The sequence below is a fragment of the Falco cherrug genome, chromosome Z (genome assembly GCF_023634085.1).
Source record: "Falco cherrug isolate bFalChe1 chromosome Z, bFalChe1.pri, whole genome shotgun sequence".
Classification (NCBI taxonomy): Eukaryota; Metazoa; Chordata; class Aves; order Falconiformes; family Falconidae; genus Falco; species Falco cherrug.
Genome location: NC_073720.1, coordinates 42,028,573 through 42,043,183, shown reverse-complemented (window position 1 = coordinate 42,043,183; position 14,611 = coordinate 42,028,573). Strand labels below are relative to the sequence as shown.

The following is a 14,611-nucleotide window of genomic DNA, read 5'->3' as shown; positions in this document are numbered from 1 at the left end:
CTGAGAAACCACCAGATGTCAGACAGGAAAAAAGGAAACATTAGGCAAATTCTGACATAACAGGACAATGGTAACCTGTGATCTTGGAAAGTACTAATGTTCAGAAGATTAATGCTCTCCTACACCTTGCTTCTGGTGTCACCGCCATATAAAGAGCAAACTGCTTTCAATATAACGTGTGCTAGGCATGCATCAGCCTAACAGCTGCCTGATCTTTATACCGCATAATCAACAGTACTGCCTAGGATTTTTCTCTCTTTTTTTTCATGCGAGTTGTAAAAGAGTTCTCTCCAGAGAATATGTAAAATGTAGATAAAAATAAGCACAGTAGTTAGTCAGGTGGATGCAGAGAGGAAACATTCATTTATTCCCACATTTGATCTCTTCTTGATGACCCACCTAAGCTTTCTTTCACTGCAGCCACAAGGCGAATGTTCGCCTGCTTTTCTCCAGAGGTTTCACGAGGGTTAATGTTTACACTTTTAAAGAGCAGGGCAAACTAGTCATACTGCATAGACCCAAGTGCTAAAGCATTACATCTTTTACTTCAATTGCCTCTTTAGTGTGGGAAACAGCCACCTCCAGATGTCTGCTTCCTCAGTTTTGTTGGCTTTTGTCACAACCGTATCATTACATTTACATATTCTTTTTAAACTTTAAATAAACTTTAAGAAAACGGGCAAATTAGATAACAAGTGGTGCTTGTTTTGATTTAATTTCACTATTGGCAAGACCAACCCTGGATACGAACAAATGTTTTTCCTGAAGACCAGTTTACATATACAGTGCAGTATCGGACAGATGCATATCTTGAGCCAGACACAGTACCAAACACACTTAAAAATATTTTATTTTTGACATCTACAGTAGCAGTTGTGCATGCTGAATAACGACTTTTCCAGAGAGAATCCCTGGCAGTTTTAAGACTTAGCAAAATAGTAAGAGAAATTCTGTCTGTATGTCAAATTAAAACACATGTTTTTGTTTTTATAATTAGAATCTGTAACATATTTTGTTTGTAAAACAAGCAGTTTTACAGTGATTGCACTCTAGCAATCTCTGGAGTTGTGTGTTGTCAACACAAAGAGCCTTCTTCCATCAAATAAAGGTTCCTTCCTCTTTCTGTCCAAAACAGTTATGAAACACTTGTCTACTAAGTAGCCGCAGCTCCACCGCTTTGTGATCACCGGCAGCTGTTACCACCCATATCGGCTCTACTCTGCTTGGTGGAAAACTTCAGTTAAATTTACTATTGTAAATTGAATTATTACTATTTGCAATGCTAAGTTTGCTTATCAGTATTAGCGGGACTCTTACAGTCATTAGCAGTATTTGCAAAATGGTCTGTGGGCTACAGAGAGGTACTGTAGCACAGAAAACATGTCCTATCAAAAGGGTTGCAACTTGCACTGACTAACTGGGGAAAACTTGCACGGTCTGATGCTAGGTACTCTAAAAAGAACAGGGGAGAGAGGTAAAACCACACAAGTATGTCTCTTCTTCCTCAGGCCCTGGAGAAGAAAGAAGGGTGCAAAAAATGGCTGGAGGCAACACAGTTGTCAGAAAACCTTCATGAAGCATGCAAGAGTCCCACAGAAGGTCTGCTAAATACTTAATTGCTTTCAAATACCTGCAGTGTGATATAAAGCTTTTAGGCTACCTAGATGGTGGTAGGCTCACCTAGGTGAGCACAAAGTGCTTTTTATAAAGGCACCAAACTGACCATGGACAGGCTGCCTTTATGCAGGGTGCCTTTGCTATTCTAATGGCGATTACGCATCCTGACAGGGCACTTGGAAAAACACCATACTTCAAGGAAATGGCAGAAAAAGGGTTTCTCTCACCCCACAAGGTTTACTGTAATTGATTTCAAAGGGATTATTTTAAAATTATCCAGATACTGAACTCCTCTCATATTTTGCAGTATGGGCCAGCAAAGCTCATTACCAAATAATATCTGCAGGTCATTGAAAGAAACTCTTTTCTTGAAGCAGGGGAGAAAAAGGCAAACATTCGTTTCCTCAAGAGCTAAAACCCCCAGCATTTTGGTATTTTTAAAGAAATCAAGAGGTGGGACAGAATTACAGCCATCAACAGGTACAATTTCAGCAAACATATCAGGGGGAGACAAGAAATACAAACACACAGCTATAAGTACTGCAAGACAAACACAATTATTTCCTAATGCCTGGTGTTGTAACGTCACAAGGCAAAGCACCTAATGTTATTTAGGTCAGCACTGGCTTTTCAATTCAAACGCAAGCAGTCATTTCTATATAGTCTGGCCACTTTGTTACTAAAATAAAACGAGCAAAGGACTCAGAAATACATTGCTGTAGCTGCCAAGTTTTGTGTTGTGTGTGCTCTGTGCCAAGCTGGTGCCACATGCCCCTGTGGAAAACGCTGCTACTGGGGGTTGCTGCGACCTGGGGACGCCTCTCTTCGGCCCTTCTTCCGCACACCTGCGCTGCCCCTCCACAGCACACGCCAGTCCGACAAGACGGCACTGCCAGCAAAGTCAGTGTCATTATTTACTTAGACCTGGCAAGCTTAATCCCGCAAAGAAAATACCGTACACACTCTTTCAAAAAGATAGAGCGGCTTGAAACGCGCCAGCTTCACTGCACGGAGGAGCTACGAGGGTGAACGAAAAAAGGGGCAAACCGCGCTGAAGCTTCTCGCTTCTCCCTTCTCCCGCCCCTCCGCCCCAGTTACTCATCGCACACATCGGGGAACCCCCCAGCGGCTCCCGGCCGGCAGCAGCGCGGCGGGGCCGCTGCACCGCCCCGCTCCCGGCGAACACGCGGCCCCCGCCCGGCGGCACCTCACCGGGCAGCGCGGCGGCACCGCACGGACGGTGTGCGCCGCCCCTCAGCGCCGTCAGCGGATTAACGCGGCGGTTTCACCTCCAATACTTCATTAAAACACCGATCGCATCCGGCAGCCGCTGACGATCCGACATACACAGTGTTCCCCCTACAGTCCTCCCGGAGACTCGGCGGGGAACGGCGGGGCAGCCCCGGCGCCCGCAGCCCGGCGCCCCGCGGCCGCCGAGCGAGGGAGCCCCGGGCCACCGCCGCCCCCGGGCCCGCGCCCCTCGCCCCTCGCCGGGCGGGCTGTAACGCCGCGGACGTCGCGGCACGTCTCCACGCTGCGGTTCGCGGGAGACCAGCCACCCCTCGACCGCTCCCCGCTGCGGTCCGCTGGGAGCAGAGCACAGGAGCGGTGAAGTCCGGTAAACTGCCGCGCGGACAGCAGCGCTCATTTCAGCGTTCCCCTCGGATTATGTTTTTCACGGCAGAGCGACAAGCCCAGTAACGCCTCAGCTTAGGAGAAAATTATTTTTATTTGTTCCCCTGTGCAGCCAGGAGCAAGCTAACGGCATCCCAGCGGGTGCGCCGCCAGGCCAGCTCCCTCTGCTGCCGGGAGGGACCCATCCTCGCCCCCTCTGCCAGGCGCTCGGGGCATCCCTGGGAGACCCTCCAGCTCAGCCCCCGCTGCTGCCAAGGGAAGAACAAGCTAAAAAAAGATTAATTCGCAGATGTTCATGCATTTCACACACAGGGTGCCCTGTGGTCCGTTGCCAGGGCAACGGGAGACCACCAGCGTGCGCTTTATTGGCTTTATGAAGTGCGTCTCGGGGGCTGTAGTCCGAGAAATGCTGCATGATAATCGTCAGGCTTTTCAAAAGCCTTGTTTTGTGTTTATCCACGTTTAACCCTCTGAGTGTTATTAAGAGCATCACTATGCACGTCTGGTGCACCAAGGAAAGCAGAAAGGGGGGGGGGGGGGGGGGGGTCGCACAAGGACAGACATGGACACAGTCGCTGCTTCCAGCCTAGAAACCCTGGAAAACATGTCCTCAGTGCTTGCTCCTGCCTGCCCGCCGTTGAAGTTTTCACCCACAGGCAAGCTGGTCCCCTGGCTGCGATAGTGCAGGTCTCAGCACAGCAGGGTCTGGGGACAAAACTGACATCAGCAAGTGCAAAGGCAGCACAAGTGTCCTGTTAGAATGACAGACTACTGATGGTGGGCACAACATGTTTTCTCTGTAACTTAGAATTAAAAAAAAAAAAAAAAAAAGAAGAGAAAAAAAAAGGCACACCAACTTCCTAGACAACTTAGGAGAAAAAACACACACTCATTTTGAATCCCAGTACGTCACACCAGCAAGCCAGCCACACCAAAACCTTTATCAAAGCCCCTCCAAAGCTGCAGTCCCTGTGAAAAAGGAAAAGGAAAATCCTGTGTCCAGATGACACTCGGTCTTGCAGTGCCAAGGGCTACAGCATCATCTATAAATTCACAGAAACGAGCTGGAGCAAGAAGCCACCCAGGACTCAAATTGCTTTGCCTCCCGTATCATCTGCCGCCCCTCCTCTGCTTGCTCCAGGCTGGTGTCAGGCATTTCCTCTGGCTGTCCGCTCAACAGCTGAGGCAGGGCTGGACATGGAGGTACGGGGGTTAAAATCACAAACGCCACAACGCCCCAAGCAGCAGTAGCCACCACCGACATCAAGCTCTAATCCAGCAGGAGAGAGGAAGGAGAAAGCGAGGGTGGCAAAGGGGATCAATAGAAGAAATGGCTTGCATTCAGGCTTGCAGGAGAAAGAGCACACAGAGACAATAATTTCCTGGGAAAAGCTAAAGCCTAACGAGAATTTACTCTGCCTCCTTTATTCAGACAACCAACCCTTTTGTGGCAGGGGCTTCCTGAGTGACAGGAACTTAGGGCCCCTTAATAGGATTTCCATATTATTTCCAACACCTGCCTAGAAGTTACTTGTTTACAATGAAGGAGGCAAGATTCTCAGATCAGACATCTGCTCCTGGTTCAGGCATATCTTAGGAAGCCATCTAGAAAGAAGCTTTGTTGCTATGGAGACATTTTTATTTTCTTCCCTTAGTTGGCTGAAAAACATTAGCATTTCCAATTTTTTGTTCTTCAAAAGGCCAAATGTCACTCAAGGAAACACAGAACTTTTCAAATTGCTATGCAGAATAGGCTAATTGAGCTTTAGATATTTTAATAATTATTTGACTCAATTAGAGCTGTACTGGAGAGAGGTGGTAGACACAGTGTAACTTTCCTGCAAATTTCCCTCAGTGCCCAATTCCTGCTGGCCAGCTCACTTGCTTGTTCCCTCAAAGCACAGCTAAAACTTTGTAATTCATGATGCAGTCGATGATCTTGCATAACAACTTGGGAATCTGTCAGACTACTTATTTCCTTCAACTTCTAAAATCACCCTAAGAGACTGACAACTCTTTGACTAGGAATACACTTCTTTCCCAGTGCCAGGGGAAGAGACAGGAAAAGCAATACAAATATTAATACAAATATTAACTTCCTACTAGCCTTCGGTGACTTCAGCCAGGACAGAAACTTCCAAGTATGTCCTCCATGTCACTGATTCTACAAGGTAATCTGTCCTCCTTCCCTCCCTTTTAGCAGACAATCAGCATGCCCAAGGAGTCCATTGATTTGCATAAAAATTAGGGATGTTCCAAGTTACTTTGGATGTAAGGGTTTAAAAGACAACTCAACATCAAAACACTAAAGGCTCAACAAAACAATGCCAAAAGGCGGCAAAAGCAGCCATCTAGTTTGTGTCTCACTTTGACAAAAAGTGGCAAGTACTGTTTATTTTCTCCCATTACTTTGACTAACATCTAACTAACCCAATCTGCAAATGTGTTATTGATTCTAGACATGTTCACCATGAGTAAACTGGTGTAAGCCATGAATGCCAGCATCCAAAGTATGACTTTAATTGCCCACTTAGAATGAGGAAAACTTCAAAAGGGATAATAAACAAATTCATTCCCTCTCCTTACTTCTTTTCCCCCAGCTATTACATTGTCAAAAGTGTTTGCGCTGGAGAAGACCTTTTCACCACCTCCTCACCCCAGCAAACTTCCTCTTCCTACTCTATGACATGAAGTCATCATAATCCTGTGTTATCAACATCACAGTCTGTTGCCATGGAAATAATTAGACATGACTGCTCAGGTTAGAAATTACAGGCCATCTAAGTGCCTCCTGGCTGAAGAGAGCATCTGGAGAGAGAACATTTGAGTTACCCTAAATCACTAAATGGCAGAATAAAGTTCAATAGTGAGAAGCACGGCAGCAGTTTGTCCAAATGTGTGTACACCACCAAGTATGAGTCCCTCTGTGGTAACTGGCAAAACAGTGCAAGGTAAGAGGCCAGTGTACAGTTAATACACAGAAGCGGGAAAAAAGCTATCGGGTAAAGGAGGTGAAGCCGTCAAAAATGGCAGAAGCAGCTAATTCTTTGATTCTCAAGTACATGCTGTTACTTTCATATGAATAGTCTACACTAAATTAAAATTCCCAGAGCTCATTAAAAAGGCAAATGACATGACAATGAATGAAAGAAAGAAATGTAAAACTCAGGGGGTGGGGGGGTGGAAGCATAGAAAAGAAGATACAAGGGAGCTATATACCTGAGATTCAGTTTCATGTTCTAAAAATCTGTTAAAAGCCACAGGGCTTGAATGATGCACTACAAGTCTAGCCATGAAAAGGTTATTAAGGAAAAAAAAAAATCAGTGCCAAAAAATTAGCTCCGTAAGATAGACTGAGACAACAAACAGGACCCTGGTAATTAGTATTTGTTCTGCTTCAGCAGACAGTTACTGGATGAGACTGCAACAAACAAGCATGTCTCACCCAATCGCATCATTAATCCATTCACGTTCACCACCTGAGGACCAGCTATGCCCCACAGATACTTATTCATCTGTTTTACAAACAAACAATTACAACACATTTTCTGGAATTAGGGCACCTGTTACATTCAGCATAGCTTACACGCCCAGACACAGATATCAATTAATACTGAAAAAAATTACTGTATCGTAAGCCAACAGAAGTTACTGTATTTTGATAACACTACCCCCAAAACACCCATGAAGATCAAAACCACAGCTCTTGCAAAGCAAAGTTTAGTTCAAACACGCTCAGCTTAAAACTACCACTTCTTCATTACAAAAAGCAAAAGACATGCAACGCCTTGCTTCCAAATGGAGAAAGGCACAAGCAGAATGACACAAGTGTGAAAGGTTTGGATTTTAACAAGCCTGTGAAGTTGTGAAGTGCTTTTCACTGAATGGTATTATAGTGATAAAATTGAAAAAATATCAGGAAATAAATTCTGTAAATTTATTTGGGCATGTAAGAGATAACTACATTTCTTTGGCTTCTTAAATACATACTGAATGCAAAGATGTTTGGCTGGACACTCATGCCACTAGAGGAAGTCACATTTAAAAGAAACCTGACAACTGACAGTTTATGGGGTGTTCCTCTATCAGCAGAAAAACAAAGTCAAGCAATGTAATTATATTTTGTAATATCCAAAAGTCTTATATGTTGGGCATTTTGATTTTAAACTACCTTGTTCTTTCCAGAAGCATTATACTCGTACAACTATTTTTAAAAATATCAAATTACAGCTGCAGGAGTAAGCAGCTTACTCTTATGTATTAAATGAACAGAGGTCTGAACACTTCATAGCGGCTAACAGCTCAAGAAGCTAAATTGAGAAGCACTGGAGCACCTGCCACCACACATGTGAATCGAACATGGGAATCACACCCATTTACTTTCCCTGCATCTGGCACATGTGTAATTATTAGCCTTCACAGAGATTAAGGCAAAAGTAATCTTATTGCTAAACCCAGCTGAATTTGCCCTAACAGGCTTGTCCTAGTTCACCAGCATGCGGGACAGAAATTCACCCCAAACCTGCATCTGATGTGTTGTTTCGGAGCCTTTCATTTAAAGCTCTTTTACACCCCCACCCCTGAGTAATCTCAAACAAGCGAGTTTACTTCTGCCACAAGACTCCAGCTTTTAATTATTGGCACTCACTGGTGCTGAAACAGTAACCCCCAGCATCAAAATGAAGAAAGTCTCCACTGCATGGGCAAGTCTTACTATAGGCATGGTCTCTGCCCCAGATAATTTACAATTCAGGTGAAAAAAAAAAAAAAAGGCAATGCACCACCTGAGTATAAAGAACAACAGCTCTGGATTAACGATAGATGTGGTAACAAGTTACATGAGTTGAATCCTGTGCAGGAGGCAGCGATTAAGAAGACTCAGATTCCTTCCCGAACAACCTGCTCGGCACATCCTGGCTATCTCTAGCAGCCCTGCAACCCAGCTAGCACCTGGGGGCTCCTTCACTGCAGCTGCTGCAGTGAAAGCCGTGGGGAGAGACTGCTGCTACTAGCATTAGACTACTTTTTGCCAGGTGGTGTCTTTGAACACAAAATGCTTCCTTAGCTTCTTCACAGGGTGTGTTTTACAGCAGAGACTTTGTTGGGGACCAGAGAAACTTTTGCCACGTTTGTCCCACAGAGGGTACCAGGGATGGGAAGAATGACATGCCTCCTTGCACCAGCATTCTTGCAGGAGATGGAAAAATCCTTGCAGGGTGCAGTTAGCAAGCAAGAATCCACTGCAGAATAATCCTTTTTTTAATTATTATTTTACTAAAAAAAGTTTTACTGCTTTGAAAAGGGGACACACCAAGTCCTCTGTGAAAAGCTGCTCGGTTAACTGTAGAGCTGTTGGTCTTTCTGTCTAAACACATTATATTCCCTCAGAGCCCTTAAGCCAGGGCTGCACTTTGAGCACAGCCCTGGTGCTTGGCACCCTCTCCTTCCCTTTGTCTGCTCTGCAGCCTTGCCGCTGCACAAAGACTGCTCCTATGACCCAGTTTACTGTGTCTTAATTTTCCCACACTTCAAACTTCGCAAGGGATTCGGAGGACTGAATCCAACACAAAATCAAAGAGCTCCCAAAGCCACCCTTCTTCACAGAGCTTGCTGTGCCAACGTTGATCTATTATTTAGGAATAGCTCCTGGACAACCTCATGTTATCTGGAAGGTGACTGCTCAGGTTCAGCAGTGAACGGTCCGGCAAGGTGCTGGGAAGGATGCAAGCCCAGTTTGACTTACCAGGCAGAAAACGTCATGTTCAGAAAAAAAGTGATAAAAAATGCCTTTTCCCTGGCCTGAACCAGGAGGAGGGTCAGGACCAGCACTGCTACAAACAGCAAGTTTCATAACTGCCCAGCCAATCCAAAGTCCTGGAAATGGTGACAAGAAGTGGGACACTTCAGCCAAACTTCTTTGTAGAAATTGATAGGGTACCTTAGTTATCTGAATCGTACACTACAGCATAAATTTACACTTTATGAGCTATTCTAAAATCTGCCCTGCTTAATAATCTGTATCAGCAAAAAAACACTTTAAAGTGTCTCTCACAATTAAACCTAGGCACAACCTTGTATAAATCAAAATTTTGCTACCATACCAAAACGTTACACTGGGGCTGTATAACATTGCCCATATCCTCATTACATGCTACACTAATTACTACCAGCAGATTCAGAATTTTCTGCACATTAGAGGCTTTTAGAGGAGCTATAAAAAATTTCAGGCACCATTAATTTAAATTTGTATTGAAATTTCCTTTTGACAGATGGCCAAAAATTACTTACTATTTAGAGTACCAGAGCTGCCTGTTTGCACATTGGAAAAGGAAAGGGAAAGATTAAAAGCAAGAAGGAAATTTATGTCACGTTCATTACCTGTTAAATGTTAAGGAGCATTATCCTGCATGAATAAATTATTTCATACAAGTACACAGACTCCAGCTGCTGGCAACTGGCACATTCCGGCTGACAAAAAACATCTCAAGTCACACAGCAGACAATCATAAAAAGCCTCTCTTAACCAGGAGCCACTTAAGGGAGGACAGATCGATTGAACAAGCAACTAACTGCTACTCCGGGCATCACTGAAAACATTTAAGAAAATTAGCTAACTATTTCACCTTGCAAAGCTGGCAGCAAGCTCCATAATGCTGACACGCAAGCCAACTCACAACCTGAACACCGTGCAAGACAAACATCTACTTATCATTTCAAAGTAAATTGGCACAAAGCAGCAACACCCTCCCCCCTCCCCCCCCGCCCCCCCGCCCCCCCCCCCCCCCCTCCAAAGCCGTATGAATAACAGTCCTTTGAATCATTCCGAGACAAAATCAGCCTTTTTGGTATAAACACTCCCAGTAACACCCATGCCAGCATAAACCACCCCAACATCTCACAGATGTTACAGAAACACGACTAGCGTATTTTGTTTAAAAACAGTGATTGGCATATACTAGCAGTTTTCATTCACTTTCTTGAGTGAAACGCTTTTGGTTTCAACTGCAGAGGTATTCAAACTCATGAAGAAACCAGGCGGGTTTGTACTCCCACATTTAGGTATCTGCCCTACTTGTACTTGTTTGTTTGGGTGCAGGAAAAAAGAAAATGGACTTAACCGATCTTTTCACAGCAAACAGGGTGTTCTTGGGAAATCATCATTAATCTGCACCCAGCCTTGCCACGTAAAGCAATAATCCCCATTTCTAGCCCTTGTGACAATGAAGCTGAAGTGGAATCCAATGTGCTGTTATCCTATGTCAGCAGATAGACAGCTTCAGTGCCTTTGCTGCTCACAGAAAAACCTGACAGTTGCTGTCAGCTCCTGGTTGTTATGCAGAGCCATGTGGGTAATAGCAAAACTGACAACTACTGGCTCAGTTGCACTCGGCTGGGACATGGCAGAGTTGCCAGTGGCAGAACAGGTGTGCTGGGGAAGGCTGCAGGACACGTCCCCACCTGGAGCTGCCAGAGAAGCAAAGGCATAGCCCCTTCCATGGCAGCCCTGGCCTGACAGGTCCCTGGTGGGGGCAAAGCCTATGCCCAGCACTGTGCTTCTCCCCATGCTGTCTAAGGCACACCAGTTACATCTGCCTGGCAAACTCCTGGTAATCCTCGTGCTGGGAACACCCCTTCTGCCTTTTGCCCAGCCCCACAAATAGATTACATCTTCCTGAAAAAAGCACCACTAAAATCTTGACAAATAGCTTGGAAGTGCTGAGTCAGGTGAGCATAGGTCTTGCCCTTTCTGAAAGAAGCGTATCTTTCATTTCAGACTCACCATCACTTATAAGAGGCTTACTCTTACGCTCCTGAAAATTGTGCAAGCCACTCAGGCTCTACTCTGTAACTACATCCATCTACCCACAGCTGGGCAGGTAACTGTGTAGCTGGCAACAACTGAGTCTGCTGTGAACTGATAAACCACCAGCAGCAGCAAGGAGAACAGACTGATCCAGTAGAGGACAGAGCCAAGATACACGTCCCCACTCACAGTATTAAAACCCCAGGAGCCTCCGAGAGGCTCTGGTGGCTGTCCAATATGGACAAGCGTCAAGGCACATACGCTGAATCAGAGTCATATGCATCACTGAATGCTCAAAATCACACCAGCTGCAAGGTGTGTATTACATCTACTTATAAACACTGCCACATGCAGGACAGTGCACACACATATGGTGCAGAGTCATTCAGAGCCTGAAAATTAACTTTTGGAAAAGGAAGGCAGGATCCTCAGTGCAGGCACCACCTTCATTGTGGTAGGGAATGGCAGCTCACTGCTCTCCAGCTGCTTCAGCAAGGACAGCAGGCAGCACCCCACCTCTCCCCTGCAAGTGACAGAACCCTCCTTCTGTAACTGCATTATTGCAATATATCAGAACGACAGTTTAGAGCCTCCAAATGACTTAAACCTACTGGCTAATTTCTTCTGTCTTATAAGCTTGTGCAGCCTTTTTCTTACATCCAGGAATAGCTTCAATGCTGTTCCACCAAACCCACTGGCTGGAATGTCACCTACAATCCTAGCTGCCCCACTACCAGGCATTTTTCAAGCGTGATACACAGTCAATGCAGGGCTATGCTAATCAACATGAGCATTACAACCCAGTTTCACTTTGTGACTTTTTCCACCTCTCCATGCCAAACTTCAGAAAAATGCAGCATGCAGCTCTTTCAAGCCACCTCTTACACCTATGAAATGGAGTCCTACCTTGATGGAGTCTCTGTCTGCATGCAGAGCAGCCCCAGTATGCAAGGAGAGGACGCAGCAGTAGCAGGGGATGGGCAGGGGGAGTGAGAGAGAAAAAGTACTAGTTAGTTTACATAAAATTCTAATTTATCATACACAGTAGAAGGAATTCTAATGTCTGTTAAATAATGACTTGCACATATGTTAACTTTGTTATACAGTTAATTATTAATACTGTACAGACAGATTTATAACACTGGACTTCTAACATTTGAACACAATTTCTGGCTACCACTAGGTAATAAATACCAAAGCAATTAGCTAGGAATGCTTGTGAAAAGTCCCCTCCCCCCTGCCCCTTTTTCTTAAAGGGAAGAGTTAAAAAAAAAAAAAAGAAAATTAAAAAAGAAAAGAGAAGGTAATGAAGCCACACACTCATCTGGCAGCACTGACCTCTTTGGTGATCATTATCATGGTGCTTCTTCTCATCTTTAATTGGGAGGTGTGACTGCCCCCCCAGTGCACTGGACAGTGCCAGGAGACCAGCACTGCTGCCGATGGGTGGGATGGCTGGAGGCTGCAAGCCTGAGGGGTGCGGAGTGAGTGGCACAGGAAGACCATGTCCATGTGACAAATGCTGGGCCTGGAGTTGCTGCTGCTGTGAAAAATGAAACACAGATATTGAATTTGTTCAGGAAGCCAGGGGTTGTCTGATTGATCCTGTACATCAGACATAATTAATCAGATCAACCAATGCATCTGATCAATTCAGATACCAACTGTCACAAACGTCCTGGTGTTTTAAACATGTCCACACGTTTGGACAAAACACAATCAGTAAACTTCAGGCTGAATTAAAAGAACAACAAAAAATCTACAAAAAAGAATAAAAGGAAAGTAATATTGTAGTTTTGGTGACTATTTCTCTGACAGAGGTATTACATCTTACTCTGCAGCAAAAATGCACCATGTACACATCTAATGAAAACATATGTAACTATATAAAAGCAGTTATATAATGAAAAAAAAAAACCCTGAAAATTGAGAAAATTAGTGTTAAACAGTTCTCCCAGCGCTACTGCACAGCATGCAGTGAGAGTTAATTTGAAAGAGAAAACCTGAATTAACAATCCAGAAAAGGAAACTGGTTGCAGCCACCGTTTTAAGCCCTTTAAGTGTCCTCAGCGGTACTTGAGCAAATTACTAAAGAAAATCTAATGTAGCAAGGCTTGGGTCCTCCTGTAGGCTTGCTCAATAATGCTGAAATAATTGGGCACTCTGTGCACGTTTAGTGATGCTCGAATGAAAAGCTAGAGGCCTGCCCTTGTACTCTTCTCTAGCTGCTGACTCTGTGTTGTGACAGGTTTATTTGAGTGGGACTGTGATGCATGCACCAGTAACTGCACTGACAAGAGTTTAAAGTCATTTTTACCAGTACACTGGCAACACATAGAGAAAGCCCTTGAGAGGTTCGAATTGGAGTGCTTGACCTCAACCAGGGCTGCATCAAGTTCTGTGCTATACTAACCATTGTGAGGTTAGTATGGGTGGGGGGGAAACCCCCAAACAGGTGAAAAAGTTATGTTAACTATATCCCAGGAGAGATCTGTTCAGGTCTAAGGCTTGCCCACCAACCATCCAATTAATTTCTGTTCATACTAGATTAGCTCTGAAATTTTATTTTCATTTTCAAGCAGTCACTGCTCAGGACTTAGGGTAAATCAAATCAGGAATCCTCTAGGATTGTGCTCTCCGCCCTGCACATCTGTATACAGGGCTTTGGAAGAAGAAGAACTTAACTTACTTAGCATAAAAAAGTTGCAATTTAAATTCCTAATCATGGTGATTCAAGTCCTACTTTTGCTTGGTTTTCATTTGAACCTAAATCCACTTCCACCCTCGCTACACAGCTCTTTATTCAATCAAGAGACAATGAATTCCCTAACATGAACCTTTACATGTGGGTGAGCTGAAAGTAAAAGACTGCAAGTCACATACAGCACGCTAGGTAACTCGTGCAGCACACTGCACACACACATCCCTCAACACGCCCCTGTGAAAGTACAGATCCTCCTCTTCCTCTTAGAAACACAACCCAGGCAGTGGAATCGGACTGGCAGTGGCACGCACATGCCATCCAACCCATATCAGTGCCAGGGAAAGGAGGGGAATGACCCAAAAGAAAGATGAGGGAAAATAATACAAAAAAGCAGGGGGGTGGGGGTGGGGTTTAAAAAAAAAAAAAAAATCAGAAAGAAGAATCTTCCAGGTGGAAGAGAGAAAGTTCAGTCCTTTCCCTGCTTGCAAACCCCTGTCATTCCAATAGGTACTCCTTCTTTGAGAAAGTATCAAACACATTTTGCTTGCTTGATGCTCTTATGGAGGGATGCTTCAGTTCTCAGAAATTTAAATTAACTACAATGAAATGAAGCAAGAGCCAACAGTGTATTCTTTAGCTTCAGGGTTTGAATGGGGCTGCCTTATAGCAAGGAAACAATCTGGCATGCCTGGTTTGGGGCGGGAGGAGAAGAGTGAGGGAAAGAAAAGGAATGGACAAAATAATCTGTGTTCTGGAGTCTCATTTTAAGCAAGGAATTTCCTGTTCCTGTTTGAGAATGTGCTATAAACCACTGCAAGATGTCTGCCTGAATCTGCCAGTGGCTTGAAGCA

The 14,611-nt window shown here is 44.6% G+C and overlaps 1 protein-coding gene across 7 annotated transcripts in view; it reads right to left on the bottom strand.

The window, feature by feature from the left end:
* LOC102048994 (TLE family member 4, transcriptional corepressor) overlaps positions 1-14,611 on the bottom strand; it is a 98,237-nt gene that overhangs the window by 30,635 nt on the left and 52,991 nt on the right. For 4 of the 7 annotated variants that reach the window (XM_055698682.1, XM_055698679.1, XM_055698683.1 and 1 more), the window contains 2 exons: positions 12,395-12,599; positions 11,963-11,979 (listed from right to left, as the gene is read on the bottom strand). In XM_055698682.1, coding sequence (XP_055554657.1) covers positions 11,963-11,979; positions 12,395-12,599 — 222 coding nt within the window. The remainder of the gene's footprint in view (positions 1-11,962; positions 11,980-12,394; positions 12,600-14,611) is intronic. The other 3 variants (XM_055698681.1, XM_055698684.1, XM_055698686.1) reach the window with 1 other exon arrangement.